General features: G+C 36.7%; 2 protein-coding genes across 9 annotated transcripts; one reads left to right on the top strand and one right to left on the bottom strand.

Annotated features, from left to right (window-relative positions):
- The first annotated feature begins 754 nt into the window (after positions 1 to 754).
- LOC18448576 (putative zinc finger protein CONSTANS-LIKE 11) lies at positions 755 to 6,509 on the top strand. Of its 7 annotated transcripts, none has more exons than XM_020676216.2 (8): positions 776 to 877; positions 1,333 to 1,439; positions 1,578 to 1,649; positions 1,769 to 2,392; positions 3,956 to 4,183; positions 4,754 to 5,100; positions 5,670 to 5,870; positions 6,061 to 6,509. In XM_020676216.2, the coding sequence occupies exons 2-7, from the start codon at positions 1,437 to 1,439 to the stop codon at positions 5,797 to 5,799; spliced, it is 1,404 nt and encodes a 467-aa protein (XP_020531875.1). In that variant the 5' UTR covers positions 776 to 877; positions 1,333 to 1,436; the 3' UTR covers positions 5,800 to 5,870; positions 6,061 to 6,509. The 7 variants fall into 7 exon arrangements, with proteins under 7 accessions (XP_011628764.1, XP_020531877.1, XP_020531875.1 ...); XM_088869365.1 differs by having other exon boundaries at positions 781 to 877; positions 1,762 to 2,392; XM_020676218.2 differs by lacking the exon at positions 1,333 to 1,439 and having other exon boundaries at positions 775 to 877; positions 1,762 to 2,392.
- Positions 6,510 to 8,551: 2,042 nt separating this feature from the next.
- On the bottom strand, positions 8,552 to 16,387 carry RAP (RAP domain-containing protein). 2 transcript variants are annotated; one of them, XR_967131.3, is made up of 3 exons: positions 13,589 to 16,332; positions 13,395 to 13,497; positions 8,552 to 9,043 (listed from the first exon to the last, which is right to left on the bottom strand). XR_967131.3 is itself a non-coding variant. In XM_006858638.4 (3 exons), the coding sequence occupies exons 1-3, from the start codon at positions 15,648 to 15,650 to the stop codon at positions 8,969 to 8,971; spliced, it is 2,220 nt and encodes a 739-aa protein (XP_006858700.2). In that variant the 5' UTR covers positions 15,651 to 16,387; the 3' UTR covers positions 8,552 to 8,968. The 2 variants fall into 2 exon arrangements, 1 of the variants encoding a protein (XP_006858700.2); XM_006858638.4 differs by having other exon boundaries at positions 13,395 to 13,477; positions 13,589 to 16,387.
- Positions 16,388 to 19,411: the final 3,024 nt, after the last annotated feature.

Raw genomic sequence — 19,411 nt, 5'->3', positions numbered from 1 at the left:
ACTTATTTAATATTTTCTAGGATGCACTTGATTGACATAAAAATTGTATAATCACAAGTGTAATTTGTTTTCCCTCTTATTGATTATTAACCTCTAGAGGCCACGTCCTCAAAACTTTGTACCCTGAACATAGTAAAATATTTTGATAAGGTTGTAGGCCTATTAAAATTAACAAAGCCTCACCTTCAAACTCATTTAAAGTATTTAGAATTGAAATACCTTTCAATGGATCATCTCAGTTTGGACTATCATAGTCGTTTAAAAAAAAAAAAAAATTGACTACAATGGTTGTTAAAAATAAAAAAAAACTGATCATCTGGCTGTAAAAAAAAAAAAAAAACAAATTCAAAATCAAAATCAAAATCATACGTGATGTACATTAACGGTACGTAACGTACACGTAGCGTTTTTTCGGTTCAAAAGAAAAATCACGTGCACATCCTACGTGGCACGTTTCCATATTATAAATCACGTTTTCCATACGGATGCATCCAACGTGGTTAAATAGAAAATTATACTTATAAAATGGTTACTTTTGTTTTTTTTTCCTTCTCCACAAATATGAATCACGTTGACCGTATGGGTCCCATTACTCGGGCCTCTATTCCCCTCTCTGGACGCCACGTGGCACGTACGGGCCCACTTTTGAAGGGGGGTATATAAGCCCTAAAGCATCCTCTCCCCTGTTCTTTCTCATTTCAGTTTTAGAGAGAGAAAGCTCATGCCTAATCATGGCATCACGCTCCCATTACATATATCCAAGACAACTTTTACCTTTTCTCTCACTAGAAATGCAACACTCTCCAACAGAAAACTATCTCCCACTAACTTTCTCTCTCTAAAACTTTTTCCAGCCCCCTGAGGATGGAGATATCAGGTTGTTATTCCTTCTCTTTCTAACTCTAACTCTGACTATGGTGCCAAAACAATGATATGCCTGGAAAATGAGTTCCTCCATCCACCTGATAAATGGGGAGAGGAGGGTTTTTGAATTATTATTCATTCTCTCTAAAACTCTCTCTCTCTAGGACTTTTTTTAAATATTTCTCTCTCTAACTAGTTTTGCTCTGTATTTTCTCTCTCCAAGTGGGACGTACCCTTGCCTTCTCTCTCTTTTGATTCTCTCAATTTGATCGGACTCGGCGGGGTCCTTTTTGCCATAACCACTGTTTTATATATTTTTAAAAATATCCCAAACTGTAAATTAGGTTTTTTTTTTTTAAATCCATTTTTCTCTATCTTCTTTCGGATTGTTTTAGGTTTGAATTTACTTCTAATACATGGTTTTTATTTTTTCAAAGTTTCTTATTATTGATTTTTTAATTGTTTTAGGGCCTTTTTGAAATATAACTCAGCCATAAAGACTCGACCGAGTAACTCGCCTCAGCCAGGGGTCGAGTCCCCTGGTCAAGGCGACTCTTGGCTTACACCTCTCTATGGTCACTCCTCATCTCTCATCTCTTTGTTTCTCTCTCTTGTAAATTTTTTATTTGTTATTACTCTTGTTAACGCTTGTTTATCTCTCTTGAGTTTTTGTCTCCCTAATGTTTACATTTCTCATGTCATTTTATTTGCAGTTGCCCTCCTTTTGCCTTTGCTTTGAGCATTGTTTGGATGAACTGGACTGGAATTTAGATTTTGAGAGGCAGGTATAAGAAAGTGTAAAAAACTAAAATTTTGTGTTTTTGTGCTTGAAGAAAATGGATGTCTTGTCCTATCACCGACGAACGATTGATTTCGATAACTTGTGATTGTCGAAAGTGGTCAGGTGAACAGTGGGTTTGAGAATTCAAAATCCTCTCCTGGTTTTGGAGTGAGGACCATGGATTCCCTGTGTGATTTTTGTGGGGTTCAAAATGCTGTTGTGTATTGCCGACCGGACGCTGCTCGTCTGTGCCTAACATGCGACCGAAATGTGCATTCTGCAAATGCCCTCTCTAGCCGCCATAACCGTGTACTAATCTGCGAGGCGTGCAGCTCTCACCCTGCCACAGTGAGGTGCTTTGATGATAAGGTTTCCCTTTGTCAAGCTTGTGACTGGAATGGGTTCGGATGTTCGATGGCATCCGGGCACAATCGACAGAGCCTTAATGGCTACTCTGGTTGCCCTTCTCCCTCACAGATTTGGTCGTGTGTCTTGGATGGCTCATCTGCAAATTCCCACTGTTTGATGACTACGATTAATGAAAATGGTGAAAGCAATGATTGCTGGGAAGGTGAGGGAAATGGTGGGTTGATAGGCCTGGCAGGACAGAGCAGGATTCAGGAATTGGATAATGGAAATAAGTGTGATCTTTGGATGCATGCCTCTTCTGCAACGAGTGGTTCAAATCCTGCCCCTTTTCGTGAGGAACAGCAACTGGAGGGCCGAAATGAATCGAACGAATCGAAGGTAATATTTCCTTCTACACATTGTCATATTTCTTGTACATCATCATCAGAGACTTTTCTCTAATATTTCTTTCTACACCTTGTCATATTTCTTGTATATAATCATCTGAATTTTATCTCAACTATTTGGGGTCTTGAATCGTATTTCTTGTTAATTCTACTAAAATGACTGCTATTTATATTTACCTACTCTGTATTTGGTGTTGTATAAGTTTAGTAGTTAAAATTTAAGGCCATGACTGCACATGGTTGTTTCTAAACGCTTCTATTGACACCCTAAATGTATTGATGGCCTGCCTTGTAAATTTACAACCATGTGCATCCAGGGGGCGACATCAATTTTCGTTCTCTCTTTTTCTTTCTCACAATAAATGATGCCATGTAATGGCCTCGTCTGCATACTCATGTCTTAGAAGCCGAGAATTTGTGTAAGAAATTCTTCGATGGCTATTAGTTACCTAAAATGAATAGTAGTTTAATATCCCTGAGTGAGACGCCCAACTTGGGGTAATTCGGGCTCTCCAGGGTGACAAGCCCGACAACTCGCCAGTCAGACGGAGTAGTCAAACATTAGTTTAGGTTATGCTCTCATTTTTGAATTTTAACCTTTGTTTTTTCTACAAATCAATTTAAGCATAAAACTTAGATGTATATACTTGACACCATCATGCACCATATAAAAATATATATATTTTAAAAATTCAAAATGACCAATTTACCCCCAATCATTTTATATGGGTAGTTTGGTCATTTTGAATTTTCGAAAGACGTTTGTTTGATTATTTTTTCTCGTGCCTTATTATGTAGTAAACAAGCCCAAAATTTTATCTCAATCTGATTTGTAAAAATAAAATAAAATTCAAATAATAACATACATTATCAACCATCTAATCAAGATCTGAAGATTAGGAGTATAACCTAAACTACTATTCATTTTAAGTGACAACCTATTGTTAGCTTTTTCTCATGGACACGGTTTCTATGAGTCCATGTAGAATGAGCCACATCTTAAAAATCTATTTTTGAGATAGATTTTGGACTTAATTTTTAAGGACATGTAGTCTCTAACATGGAGATCGTGAATATGACAAAATAAATAAAATTAAAAAATTATAAATCATAATTCTATTAAGAAAACATTTAGACCATTTGTTCAATTGTTTTTAGATGGACCACCTATTTGCATCCATCTTTAAGATGGATACTTTATACCTACCGCAAATGTAGAAATGCGGTCCCTGCCGCATGTAACGATTTTCCTTTTTTCTAATTGTAATTGATTCTTCTTAATTCATACTTTCCATGCAAGCCACATTGTTGTCGAGTTGAGGCAAGGCATTTTGACTTGTAAAACAAGGATATTTATACTTCAAGATGGACTAATACATTGTTAGCAGATATCTGACCCATTTTAGGTATTAAGAATGGTGAATGTCTCCTCATCAATGGATCTCAGAATTGTTGGAATCTTTTGTTTCCTTTTAGTATTGTACAACTTTCCATACTGAGACAAATTGTAGTAATTTTAGTTTTTTGGTGACTAAGACTATTTTGTGTCATGCAGCATGGCTGTCCTCAATTAAAGGATACTGACTTTTGCGATGGTGATGATCTTTGCGAAGTTCTTGGGATTAGCGACGATGCCTTGAATTTGGAGAACTGTGGAGAGCTATTTGATGGATCTGAAAGTCTTATAAAAGATGTTTTTGAGGATACTACTATTGACTGTTTTTTCATGGAGAACAACTTCTCTGTTGCTGATTCAAATGGCCAAAGTGATATTGCCATAGAGGTTGTCACTGGATCTTATAGCTTTGGTTTGATTTGAGTTTGCAACCACTTTTTCCGAACTCGACAACAATAAACACATATAATTCGATGTTTCTGTTCTCATAACACAATCCCTTTTCATCAGGATGATTAATTTAGTTTTGTCCATCACTTTGTTATATAAATAACTTTTAAGATGCAATAACAAGTATGAAGCCAATGTTCATATAATGTATACATAATAGGGATTTCTCTCTCTCTCTCTCTCTCTCTCTCTGCATAATGTGAGTGTCTATTATTAGGTTATTATCCATGTCTGTGTGTATATGCATGCTATGTATGCTTAAATTTCTACAAATATGTCCTTCCTAGCTGGCTATTATATCTATAAATACAGCATTTCAATTAATAAGTGTCATTTTCTCTACTATGTATCACTTCAGTTATTAATAGCCTTCCAACTCACCCCTGATAGAGCTCTATGTGCACCCATACTATATGTTTTTCAATTAAAATGAAGCTTGAAGATGAGTCCTTCTGTCATTCTCCCAATTCAACAATCACTCACGCATCCATGCATTTTCTCCTTTAGGCATCCTCAACAGCACAACAAGATTGCATGACTCTTCCATCTATGCAATTTGTCGGGACACCGAGATCAATTCAGGCCACAACAACATGCAGTGCGACCAATCAAGTGATTTCCAATCCTTGCAGCAACAGCAATAGTGTAAACTTAGGCTTTCCTGTCAGGCAATTTTTCTCTAGCATTTCACTCCCACTCTCGGGCCTCACTACTGGTGACAACACTGGTTCTGATTATCAAGATTGTGGGGTGTCACCATCACCTGTGATGTTCATTGGTGATTTGGAGCCTCAATGCCCTCAGGCCAGGGATAGTGCGATGATGCGTTACAAAGAAAAGAAAAAGAATCGCAAGTATGTGACTTATTTTTTGGGAATATAAATTATGATACTCTGTACTATACAATATACAGTCTCTATTGGGGTTATCACAGTATGATGAAACGAAGGAAGGGGATGTGGAAAGGGTGGGAAAACATGCGATGATGGCCCTGCGTTCTAGTGGGTGTCAAATGTTCTCCATCATCGTATATCATCTGATGGTGATGAGCCCAATGGGATATGTACAGGTTTTCGTAATGCATGGGGCTATAAATATAGTTTCAGTTGTTTTTTCATTTGTGGTTTCTTGAACCTCACAGCCCTTGACATAAGAATTGACAGTTATGCTTCAAACTTTGATAAATCACTGAATCTCCCTTTCAAGTTTTCATAACCCCTATAAATCAATATAAATTTTCTTCTTCAAGTTTGCCTTGGTCTTTAATTACCTAGTGATCAAAGGTAACTTTTAGTTATCTTTGATATTTACAAACACTAAAGATCATTCTGGTCATATTTCTCGAGTATCCAGAGAGATTAATCATTTATAATTTGGTGATTTCCCTGCTTTCTTCTTCCTAACACTGGTTTTGTCTATGCAGGTATGAGAAACAAATACGGTATGCTTCTCGTAAAGCCAGGGCAGACATTAGAAAACGTGTTAAAGGAAGGTTTGTAAAGGCTGGTGAGGTTTACGACTATGATCCATTGAATGCAACAACAGGTTGCTAAGACTTGCAGTTATGGAGCTTCTCTTTAATATGATTCTTCTCACACCCAATTAAACTTTTTACTTTATTAAGGTATTAGGTTTATTCAGACTTTTTATCCTCTTCGTTTAGATTTATTATAATACAATTTGGATAATTTGGTATTGTAATTTCAACTATCAACATGACTTGTAATAGCATCCAACTTCAAGGAAGAAAAACTTCAACTAAATGACAAACAATTTTTAAGCATTTACTAACTAAAAAAAACATTCTGATGCAGAATGGAATTCTCTAGTCATGACACAGGTTCTATCAGCTACCGAAGGAAATTTATAGATTTTTGCAACATTGTCAACCAACGTATTCTATTGAAGAAAGTTGTTTTGCAGTTGCGGAGACCTATTTCATCAGTTCTATTGGACATTTGTAAATTTGTTAAGAGGAGGATGTTATTATTAATCTGTACAGCTGCTAACTGGTCTTTTGAATCTGTAAAATGTATTCAATTTGTGTGGGAGTTGAAGCATCCCTCTTCTAGTGGCCTCCATGTTTCAAGGAGAAACTCAAGGCCAGAAGTAAAATCTGGAGGAGATGTTTGCTGTCCCTTGAGTAATCCATCAATATGAGTTTTATGATAACCCATAAATGTAACTCATTTTTAACAAGTTTTTTGTTACATTTTGTAATGTAATTGTACAAAGTTAATGTGAATTTATATTTGTTTGTTCATTGTTTTTAGCCAGCGGTGGTCCATTGTTTCTGTATCTTTCTAAACAAATAACATTAACATTTCTTACTGACTTTACGTGAGACACCCTTTAAGCATGCATATCTACTGTGTTATCTTGTAGATTTCTTATGTAAAGTTACATATTCTTTGTGTTGGCACTATATATAGAAGATGGGCTTCATAACCATGAATGGACCTAGGGGTGGGAATGAGTAGGGTTAGGTCCGAGTGGGTTGACCCAGATGACCCAACCTGAATAGGTCTAAGTTAGATGGACATGAAGTAGACTATCTTATCTAAAATTAAATAAAAAACTAAAAAATCATTTTACACATAAAATTTATATTATCTATATGTATTTTATACTGATATATAGCGGGTCGGGTCGACCCTGACCCGAACTGGACATAGGTCAGGTCAAGGTCAAGTGGAACCAGACCTGACCCGTCAAGTCCGTTGTCACCAGGACCTGGTTGGGTCCACTGCTCGACCCGAACCATTTCCCACCCCTAAATGGACGCTTCATATATGGATGTGTATGTATTGGTGGCTTGATCTTAGTAAAGGCATGTACTCTTTTGAAAATTATATGTTTTCAATTAAAATTGTCCCTAACACATAAAATCAGAAACATATTAGCACGGTCCGTATATATGTCCTTTATCTTCATATCCATGACGCCCATGTGGTGTGGACGTCGTCATGATTGTGTTTGCTTATGTCAAATTGTTCATAGTTTCATACACAGTTATTAAGAGTGGAAAGAAGAATTGTTTCTTGGGGATATACGTATTTTTTTGAATTACTTAAATATTCAATTTATATTTGTGTGTTCATTGTTTTTAACCAGCGGTGGTCCACCGTTTTCCGTATCTTTTTGAACAAATAAAATTAACATATCTTACTGACTTTACATGAGACACCGTTTAAGCATGCATCTCTACTGAGTTATCGTGCAGATTTCTTGTGCAAGTTAGATATTCTTTGGGTTGGCACTATACATGGAAGATGGGCTTCATAACCATGCCTTACTTGAATGGACCTAAGGGTGGGAATGAGTAGGATCGGGTCCAGGTGGGTAGACCCAGACGATCCAATTTAAATAGGTCTAAGTTAAATGGACATGACCTGGCCTAGAACTTGGTCAGGTTCAAGTAAATTGGAGACCAGACCAAACCCGGCCCGACCCCCCGGACAAAGTCAGGTCAAGGTATAAAAAACTAAAAAATCGTTTATATATTTTATACTTATAATTTGCATTATTTATATGTATTTTATACTGATATGTATCGGGTCAGGTCGGTTCGCGTCGGGCCTAAACCGGACTGGACGCAAGTCGGGTGAAGGTCAATTGGAACCAGACTTGACCTGTCAAGCCCTTTGTCACGAGAACCTGGATGGGTCCACAGCTTGATCCGAACCATTTCCCACCCCTAAATGGACCCTTCATATATGGATGTGTTTGTAATGGTGACTTGATCTCGGCAAAGGCATGTACCCTTTTGGGAATTATATGTTTTCAATTAAAATTGTCCTTGTTTATGTTATAACACATAAAATCAGAAGCAAATTAGCACATTCCTTATATATGTCGTTTATCTTCATATCCATGACTCACATGTGGTGTGGACGTCATTATGATTGTGTTTGCTTGTGTCAAATTGTTTATACATAGTTATTAAAAGCGGAAAGAACAATTGTTTCTTGGGGTTTTGTACATATTTCTTTAACTATTATTTAAATGTAAGGCTTAGGAAAAAAATTGGTATAAATATGCTTCTTGTAAGGATATACATGTCATTTTCTTCCCTATTAATTTTTCAGAATGTGTCTATTGTCAGGATATACATATCACTTTTATTCAGCCATTAATTTTTCATAACTATATTCCAGATTATATAGTTGCAGTTTTTTTAGCAATTCAGCTTGTTCTGTGATATCGAATTCCAGCCAAAAACCCATAATTTAATCTTGCTCCCATAGTTCAATAAAATCATTGATAGAACATTTCTCGTGGAGAAAATAACATTCTAATAAATTATTTCTTTTGAAATGCACATTTAATTAAAATTATTAATAGAATTGTTATACCCTATTCTAGATATTCTTGTGCAGTGCACAAGGCAATACAAATTAAGGCAAAGGAAAAACCAATAACAATATTTAGCATACATATTACATCTGACGTAATAGAAAATTGCGCTAGATATTCTCGCACAATGCATACAAAATTAAGGCAAAGGAAAACCCAAGCAAGAACAACCCATGGGGCTCTTTGTCACTCCCTGAATTGGTAGAAGCATAATTGCACATTGCTTATGGTATTCAAAGATAAAATGGTACTCAAAGATGAAATGAATCTCTGTGATTGTTTTACCAAGGTTCAGGTTCTACCCTAACCTGACTCAGCTATCCAAAAGAACAAGAGAGAAACTTCTGATGTGTATAATGCACAAACTTATGAGCCAATGTAGTCCTTGAGAATTGTCCTCAGATATTCTAGCTGCTCGGACCCGCCGCGAACCTCCTCCCACTAAAAGAATGAAAGTCCAAAGATCATTAATAGTTCAATTCTGTTTAGTTATGTTGAGAGAGAGAGAGAGAGAGAGCACTCTTCCCATAATAGCATCATGACAATACAGCATTCTTCCCACAATAGCATCATGACAATACAACTCTAAATTAGAATCTGCTATTGCAGCACAACCAATTAGAGAAAAGGAAAAAAGAAAAAATCCTCCTTTTCAGTTTAGTAGTAAAAAGAACATAATCAAGCACACGGATTAGATAGGTACACATGAGAAATCAGCATATAGATTTGATATTCTCTTTAAATAATTCTTGATTTGGTAAAATATATTCTCCTATTTTCTAAAATTTCCAAGTACATATATGGATCCCATGATTTGGAGAAAAGAAAAGTCCCATTTGAAATTGGAATTGTGTACTATATGACCACTTACTTCAGGTTTGGTACAAGCACACAATCACCCCTGGCCACTGTATGTGAAATCTGGTGGCTAAGGGTCAGTCGCAAAGTTTTTTAAAAAAAGGACTTTCAACACATTCAATGACACACACCCCACCCCGCCACCCAATTTCACATATGATGGCCAGGGGTGATTGTGTCCTGCACCGAAAGTAAGACCTCCTTTTTGAAATCAGATTCGTGGATTCATTGTGAAATTATGTAAGAGAATATTTACAAAATTTTGAAGCAAAATACCAAATAACATAATATTTATACGAATAAGCAAAACAAGTGAATAAAAGGAAACACGTGACCAATGAAAATATGTATCAACAGTACACTAAATCAAAGTTGCAAATAACTACAAGTTAAGCTTTTAAAGTTATGTGTTTCTTCTATGGAACCATTGAAAATAGTTAAGCATGAGGAACAACAAGGAACAAACCAAAAAGAAATATTTGACATGAAGGAGATAAACGACCTATGCCTTCTCTTGAACACCTCGACAATGGCAATAATTAATTTCCATTGATATAGCATTACAAGTTTGGCTGCCCCTATGTTCAATTTTTCTTAAAGAATAATAAAAGATGGAAGTCATTACTGAGGTCAACTAAATGTTGTATCTTCAGCCCCTTGTACTGGTTAAATGCTTGGAAAGGTGCCGATTGGATATTTATGCAGTTGTTCTCCTAAACCATCTTCATTTATTCGATTGTCAGAGGGAACAGTCGCTCCCCGGAAAGCTAGCTACAACGGTTGACCCGCTAGGCCGCTACTGATCTGTTCCATTCCAGTCCAATGACAGCTGTTCCCAGCTCCGAGCCCCACCCAAAATGAATGGAAGGAATAACCACTTAGTCATTTCTAGTATTTCCGCAATGCGCCCCTTTGATTTAGGATCGAACAAGAGTATACAGGACAGGATCAAAGAGCTAGCTTGTGGAGCACCCGAGCTAACGTGAAGGTATCCCTTTGTTGGCTCGTATTTGCTGGTTCACATATTGGGCCGAAGAGATCACACTGCAGATGAGCCAACCAAGGTCTTCTGTACTCCGAAATGTCGATTACGTCGATTCTGCTGTGTTTGCATATTCTAGTGTCGATATCACTCCTATTTAGTGCCATTGTTTTTTTTTTTAAATAACTTATGGCTACACTGAGGATAGGACCCTTGATAGAGCTGAATGGAGGACCAGAATTCGTGTAGCCAATGCTAAATACTTGGAAAAAGGTTCTGATGATGATGATGTTTCTTTTTTTTATTTTTTATGGAAGTATATATTTTATTTGAGATAAATAAAAAGAATATTTTAGATCCATATAAATATTTATTATGGACCTAAATATTATATTTATCTCTATTTTATGAATCATAAAATCAAAGAGTTCACCTTTTTCAGATGATTTTCTGCAAAGTTTCACATCAACAGCAGGAGGGAATGCTTATCCCATGAATTTCGAGATCTCAACAAAATCACTGAACTTAAACATCTTACCATCACATTCAACAACAGAAGGGAATGCTTATCCCATGAATTTCGAGATCTCAACAAAATCACTGAACTTAAACATCTTACCTTCACATTCAACAACATAAGGGGATGCTTATCCCATGAATTTTGAGATCTCAACAAAATCACTGAACTTAAACATCTTACCATCTTGTTGAGATGGTCCACAATGCCATGTCACCCAGACGATGTGTTGACACTTCAGACCAGGAATACTAAAAAAAAATATAGAGCACAATAGTGGGTTTGAATCAATGCCCTGTGTCAAACTTGTGTTGTTCACCCCTTTGCCAACCACATCGGCGTGTAATAATATGTAGTATATATACATTAAAAGAAAAATGCTTATATAAGGGTGAGGCCCTAAACAATCAAATTAAGGCGCACCTCAAAAATTCATTAGAAAAGGTTGTTTTGATGCTTAAAAACCCTCAATTCAATCATCTCAACCTCAAGACGTATGGACATAAGAAAAAATAGATTTCAAGTGTTGGAAATAGTGCAGTTTGTAATATATTATGTAGACCGTTAATTTTCAAAATTTTCAAGTGTTCATAGATCTGCTCGATCTACACTATTTTTTAACTTTAAATTTTATAATAACAGATGAAAATAAATTTTCAGGCCATCATAAATATTTTTTATACTAAAACAATATAATTTGGGACTATTTGAAGGTGTGCCAACTTTGATTGTTTAGGGCCTCGGCCTTATACAAACCACACCCTACATTAAAAGCCTATTATTTTTATTACAAATTGATGATTGCACCAATGCGCCTTGCCATATTTTGAGGCCACAGTTCTAGACACTTAAGACACATTAAATTTGGCTACTCGTATCCTTCGCTAGGCAACACTGCCCACATGTTGCTTCTTTCAATGCATGTTCCTCCCATCTTTCATGGAAGCACCTGTTCACTTATACAACGCCGTGTCTCTTAAAAGGGATTCTAATGCGACATGCTTTGAACCACCCTCATGTGCATGTATTTGTAATTGGAACTCTCCAAGTTATTTTACTCTGCTTCCTATCATGAGCAGGGTCTCCATGTGTGTTTTAAGGAAATGGTCCCTTTCAAAAGGGATATTGCTATAACAATACTCTGAAACCTTTCTTAGTTATATCGCCTAATGTAGTGAATGCTTTTCAAATTCACAAAAGATGCACACATTATACATTTTATTGTCTTCCACACTAGTCATCCATTTTATTGTCTTCCACAACTCAGTCCTCTACTAAACTCTTTCAAGTCCATCTCTCCCTCTATAATACCTATTCCAATTCATCATTGTAGTGTTGAAGATCTCCAGCCAGGGCCTTCTCATTCAACAAAATCACAGTTTTGATCCATGTCAGCCAAAAGGCACAAAATGGGGACATCCGATTTTTCACTTTCCCTTTAATCACATGTTGAATGCTCCCAAAACTTTAAGAGTACATTAAAAGAACTCGATACTCTAAGAGACAACCGTGCATTGGAGCTTGTTGTCCTTCCATTCTGTATACCGCTCTTGTAGATCATACAAAACGAACTAATGGCAATATGATTATAAGGCATGCCTTGTAGTCCAAGGATTTGCATAGCCGTATGGCTTGGACTATGCTCGGACATTACCTCCATGGAGAATATGCCTAGTCTCATTACACTCATTGCTCTTGTCTCTGTTCATCACTGTCCATTTTATCGGCTTGTTATGATGAGCGTTTCTTGAGAAGACTTCATGAGAAGGTATATCTAGAGCTTCCACCCATTTGTTGTTTGCGCAATGACTTTTACAGTCTTGAATAGGCTGCCAAATAGCATTGTAACTTAATTGAGTGGACTACTTTCTTGCTTCTTCTCTCTTCTTCTACAAGTATAACATGATCATGTGGCTACATTGATGACATTATTCCTAATATTGATCACTCTTGGGTTATTACTACACTTAAGAGACATTTACAAACCCCATTCTCGTGAAAGGTATGATTATTGATATTGTTTTCAGAGTAGAGTTTGCCAAATTTCCCTGCATAAGTAATGTTATGACTTCCTTTATTGATGCACATTTCACTTGTAATGAGACAATAACAATCCCCTTTGAGCTGACCGGTGATTCAGTGACTAATGTGAAGCCTGAGTATTAACTACCATGTATTTCCCTATATTTATGACTTGGCCACTCATCGTTAATTACTAATCAGCTCCTACCTAAGATAACTTACTAGAAGTAACGTTTGCTTTAGCTAGGCGATTTTTTCAGGTAAAAATCAAGGGATTCATGCACTGATTTAACTGGTTAAGTTCTTGATGATTTATCCCAACATCCCAAGTTCGAAACCTATGCTCACTTATCCAAAAGAGGAATCAACCAACTAGCTAAATATAATGGAAGGCTTCTGGTTTGGAAAATTACCTCTTGATGGGAGACAGAAACTAAATTCCATCCAGCAGCAGCAAAATATCGCCGTTTCAGCATCGTATTCCCAAGAGGGGTGCCTACAGTGAAAATTGGCAGCCTACAATCATCAAGACAATAGAAAAACCTTATTTATAGATAGAAAAAAAAAACATTAATTTTTGCAGGCCATAGAATTTGACAGAAGATACCTGAGTTCCTTGAGAAGTGGGTTGGTCCATCGATCTCAAGAGCAAGCTTTCTATCGACCAATACTGCATCTAAAGTGTAACCATCTATTGTATATTCTCTGACCCACTCGAGGCCTGTACTCACAAGAAGATTGCCGACTTCCTTTTGAAAGGAAGAAGTTGTTTGCTGATTAAACCTCTTGGTTTTTCCAGCACGAGTGATTTTATCCTCAAAACTTTCTCCTAATGATAATCCGAGAAAGGGGTACTCAAGTTTCAAGCATTGGTTAGCTTGGTGAACTTGTGAAGCAAACATGACATCCTCTCTATATTGCTCTGAAGTCCTTTGCTCTTCAAAATGATTTAAATTCCTCCATATGTGAGAAAAAAATGGACGATCCATCCGCCCAAGAACAGCATATGACCAGGCCAAGTTTCCAATCTGATCTCTACTGAAATTCAGTGTTGGGGTATCTAAGTTCACATCCAAAACAAGGTCCTCAATATCTTCAATTTCCCTATTAAAACCTTCTCCTTCTAATTCTAGTTCAGACTCGTAAACATCATCAATGTTCAGGTCCTCAATATTTTCAATTTCCCAATCAAAATCTTCTTGTGATTGTACTTCAGACTCATGAGCTTTTTCTTTTGTGTTGCTTCCTTTGGGGCTCAAATTGTCAAGTGAGTCTAGCAAAGGGTCAGCAGACTCAAACAGAGAAGCAAAGGCCCATAACACTTGAGTGAGCTCTTGTTCTTGAAAAGTACTAACAACCGAGGATGCCCTCTTTGCCAGTTTGGTGAAAAGCTCTGGAGCTGAATGCTTCATCGAAGCAAATGCACCTGCAACATTAGCCACATTCTGAGCATTGAATTCCCCGACCTTGGTCAATGCAATTTCTGCAATTCTATCCATTTCGGATATGTAAAGAAGCTCCCCGCCAATCTTAGACAAAGCCCAAGCTATATTTGATATCCCCTGTGCTGAGCACTCTGGTAAAGCAGCCATGGCAATGCCCACTAGCATCGACATGTCTCTCTGGCGAGCAAAAGCAAGCCTGTGACTTTGATTCATTGATACTTTCTCCATGTTTTTTGCTATCCGATGAAGAGCTGTAGCTAAGTTTAGAGGGGTTAATGGTGAAGGCGACAAGCCTTTTCCCACTGCATATATCATCTCACTAACCACTTCCAGTACTTCTTCCGCAGTTTGTGATTCTACAATGGCCTTGTTCAAATTAACCTCTTTCTTCCTATCAGAAGGACCTGAGAATTGAGATAGTCTCTCTATGAAAGCCTCTCTGGTTCTCTCTTTCCTTTCTTCAAACATGCCATCTTCAAACGTGCTAACGGTTTCTCTCAAATAGGCCCTGTCATCTTTCAAGTAAAGATCGCTATCGCCAACATTTTCTTCGAGATCATCATCCGAATCTTCGAAATTCAACTTGTTCGAATCCTTGGATTTCTTGCCAAATTTCACCTTTTTGTTGGTTTTCTTCTTCTTTTTCTTCTTTGTGGTCACCAAATCTTCGATGGAAGTTGCCAAGCCCCTGGCCTCTATAGTTTTAAACGCGATTTCTCTTGCTTTAACGCACCAATCCATACCCTCTGTATCTTCAATCGGTTTAGACTTGAGCCGGGCTCGCCTCTTTGGTGGGGGCCGATATCCCAAGGGATCAATCTCATCTATAAGCTCAGTCTCCCAATCCATGTTCAGTTCTTGTGTATTGTCAACACTTTTTGAAGCCATTGAAACACCTTCTTCTCTAGTTTTGCAATTTCTTAGACAAATTCTAGCTACCCCATGACTAAGTTTGTTTTGAAAACCCATTAACAACTCATGACCCTTATGTCTGGAACTCCTAGGATTAATACTACAAGAGCCAAGCCTGATTTTGTGATTGGAAGCCATAAACAAATTCCCAGGTCTGTATCTGCAACTCTTGTGGCAAAATCTTGAGAACCCATTTCGAAAATTGTGATTGAACACCTGGTTTTGTGAGGTGAGACTTACTTGTAAGTGTTTTAATGGGATATAATTGAAAACATATGAATGGGTGGCATGACTGCTGACTAATCCTTCCATTAACGGGGTTTTTAGAGATTCAAATGCTAGAAATGAAAAAGAAACTACTCTTGACTAGAATTATCCTCTGTATACAAAAAGTACTGATCTTGACTATGGAAATTTACAGAACATGGAACATACCGGCTATGGCAAGTGCAAAGGCAGTAGAACCACAAGCAAGATTAATGAGAGAAAAAGAGATATCCTTAATTCGGTCTCACTTTGATATTAACTTTCGGGGTGAGAGAGAGGTTTAGTTGGCTTTCACTGACGAGAGAGAGAGAGAGAGGTGTTTAACTGGGTCTCACTTCGGTGTTAACCTTCAGACTCCATTGGAGATGAGAATGAGAGGTTCAATTGGGTTTTACTCTGGAGAGAGAAAGGTATAATTGGTCTCACTTTGGTGTTCACTCTTCAGATTCCATTGGAGATGATCAAGAGAGGTTTAACTGGGTTTCACAGTTGAGAGAGAGAAAAATTAATCGAGTCCCATTTCACAGTAGAGAGAGAGAAAACGAGGAGGAGGGCCATTCATAGGCTCATCTTTTTGGTGGAATATCCACCGTCTGTTATTGTATGGGACGGTCGAGCTGAACAAATACTGGTCAAATTTTTTACCTATATGCGATCTATTCTATAAGGGTGCGGTATGTATAGAGCTGAGGCTCTAAACAATCAAGCCCACCTTTACATAGTTTCGAGATATGTAGTTTCAACATTGGAAATATTTGTTATAGCGAGAACTATGAATATTTGAAAAACTTGAAAATTGATAGTCAATAAATGTGTTATAAGATATACTATTTTCAAAACTTTAAATCTATTTTTTTCCTTATATCCATATATCTTAATGTCGAGATGATCAATTTGAGGATATTTAAACATTAAAACCTCTTCTAGTGAAATTTTTGAGTTAGGCTCTAATTTGATTGTTTAGAGCCTTGGCTCTATATAAATTTTTGTTCATTCTATAATATTATGTCCTAGTCATTGGAGGGCACAATGTCAAAGGAAAAAGTTTATATAAGGTCGGGGTTTTAAAGGCTCTAAACAATTAAATTATGACTCACATCAAAAATTTCATTGGAAGAGGTTTTTGGATGATCAAATATCCTCAAATTGATCATCTTAACCTCAAGATACATGGACATGATAAAAAAATGGATTTTAAGTCTTGAAAATAATACATTTTTTACTGTCAATTTTCAAGATTTTCAAGTTTTTGTGGATCGGCTCAATTTACACTATTTTTGTAACTTTAAAATTTATAATCAAATATGAAAATATATTTTAAGGCTCTCACAAAGATTTCTAGTATTGAAATCATAAGTCTCTACACTATTTGAAGGTGTGCTTTACTTTGATTGTTTAAAGCCTCAGCTCTATACAAACAACATCCCTAATCTATAATAACATGTCGTGGGGAGGGCACGTAATGCTCAACCAGGGATAGAGATTATGTGAGCTGGGGACAATGGTACAGTTGAGAGTGGAGTCCATCGCCGATAATCGAACCATCGGATGGTTGTTATTCATTGATAGAGGATGAGACTTTTTGGCTAATTAGGGACAAGATTGTATAAAGATGACACCTTAAAATGTAGAATTAAGCCTATCAAATCCTTTGAAAAATGTCATTTTGATTATAGAAAAACATCTAATTGATTATCTCAATTGTTCACATCGAGATGCATAAAATATAGAGAAAAAAAAGAGATTTCAAACTTTAAAAATAATACATCTTGCAACGCATTATCTAGACTATCTATTTACAATATTTTCATGATTTACTTTGTTTGAACTATTTTTTTAGTTTAAATTTTTAATTTAGAGATAAAAATAGATTAACGCACCATTCTAAAAAAAAATTAGGGAAAATTAACAAAAGCACCCTATCTATGAAACTTACCCCCACCCCAATATTTTTTCACACTTTTTTCCCCCAAAAACCTTCCCTCGCAAAAACCCCCCCAAAGTAAAAAGTTCTTATTTTTTGAACAGAAATGTCCTTCCCATACAAACCAAATCAATTCGCAGATCCCGAGTAGAGTAGTGCCGAAGCACAGTATACTACTACCGGAGTGGAATGTCGAGAAGCACTGCCAAAGCGCTGTACTACATTACCGGAGCATTGTGGCTCCAGAGACTTCATTACCGGAGTGAGTATTTTCACTGCCGAAGCGCTATGGGTCAGACAAATGACTACCAGAGCGCACATTGGGACTACCGCAGTGCGCATTCAGACTGTCGGAGCGCAGTTCTTAGTATGCCGAAGCGCTGTGGGTCAGACAAAGCACTGTCGAAGTGCACATTGTGACTGCCAGAGCGCACATTCGGACTGCCGAAGTGCACATGCCAGAGCGCACATTCAGACTGACGGAGTGTAGTCCTCCATTGCCGAAGCGTTGTAGCTCTAGAGGCTTCATTGTCGGAGTGGACTGCCGGAGTGTGTAGTTGCATTGTTGGAGCGAGTTATCAGAATGCCGGAGCGTTATGGGTCAAACAAAGTACCGTCGAAGCTCATATTGGGACTGTCGGAGCACGTCTTTACTATAGGAAACAGGAGAGGGAGAGAGAAGACTGTGTGAAAATAAACGAGGGTACTTTAGTCTTATTTCATCTTACTTTAGGTTGGAGGGGTTTGCGAGAAAAGGTAGTTTGGGGGGAAAAAGTGTGACAAAATCTTGGGGTGGGGGTAAGTTGTTCGTTTTAGGGTGTTTTTTGTAATTTTTCCAAAACTGTTTATTTTCTGTATAAAAAAATCACAACTAACTGTTAGATAAAAATTTGGGCGGTCAATGATGTGCCACTAAAAGATACAAATTACGAAGTACAAAATAAAATCTCTTGGATGTTGTGATGAACTTCAATATATGATCTTACATCAAATGGTATTATGATTTCACATCAAATAGTTAAGAGTGATTATGACCTATATGTACAGTTTCGATAAGAAATCCACATTTGACAATCAAAGCAAGCCATGCCTCTAAATATTTTTAGGAGATGAAACTTTGATGTTGAAAATCTTTATGATAGTCTCAAAATTTGTTTTCCCTGTTAATTGTGAAATTTAACATTTCAAAATAGGGCTGACCAAGCATATTTATTAATAATTAAAATGTGAGCAATGATCCTATGAGACCCTCCCACACCCGTGTGTGTAGGACCCTAAATAATCACCATTAAATCTGACACATATCTCTATAAAAGTTATCACATTTGTATGGGACTTGACTTTTATAGATATATGTATCAAATTTAAAGGTGATCATTTGGAGTCCTACATACATGGGTGTGGGAGGGTCACACAAGATCATTTCCCTTAAAATATTACAAAATAAATGTTTTAGATATCTAGTTTGTTATAAGATGAACTATTTTCAAGACTTAGAGATATATATATTTTCTTATGTCTATACATTTTTGAGGTCGAGCTAATTGATAATCAAGTGAAATGATTTGTCCAATGTAATCATTTTTTTTTTTTGTAAATTGGTTATTTTGACTAGGTTCGACTACTCGGGCTGATACTTGGTTCACGACCCTAGTGAGCTCGAGTATCCAAGAGTTGCATGCCCCAATGGGAGATCTTAATATATATATATATATATATATATATATATATATATATATATATCATTTTGATCAATATTAGAAAGTCTTTTGGACTTTTGGCCGTGAATGCTTATTTTTATATTTATTCTTATTTTTAAAATTATTTCTAAATACCCTCATCATGAGTTGATTGCTTCAAAATCAAGATTTCATTACTTTTT

This window comes from Amborella trichopoda, chromosome 6 (genome assembly GCF_054954075.1).
Source record: "Amborella trichopoda isolate Santa Cruz 75 chromosome 6, AtrichopodaSantaCruz75HAP2 v2.0, whole genome shotgun sequence".
Taxonomy (NCBI): Eukaryota; Viridiplantae; Streptophyta; class Magnoliopsida; order Amborellales; family Amborellaceae; genus Amborella; species Amborella trichopoda.
Note: the sequence above shows the minus strand (reverse complement) of the source record. Positions and strands in the feature narration are given on the sequence as shown.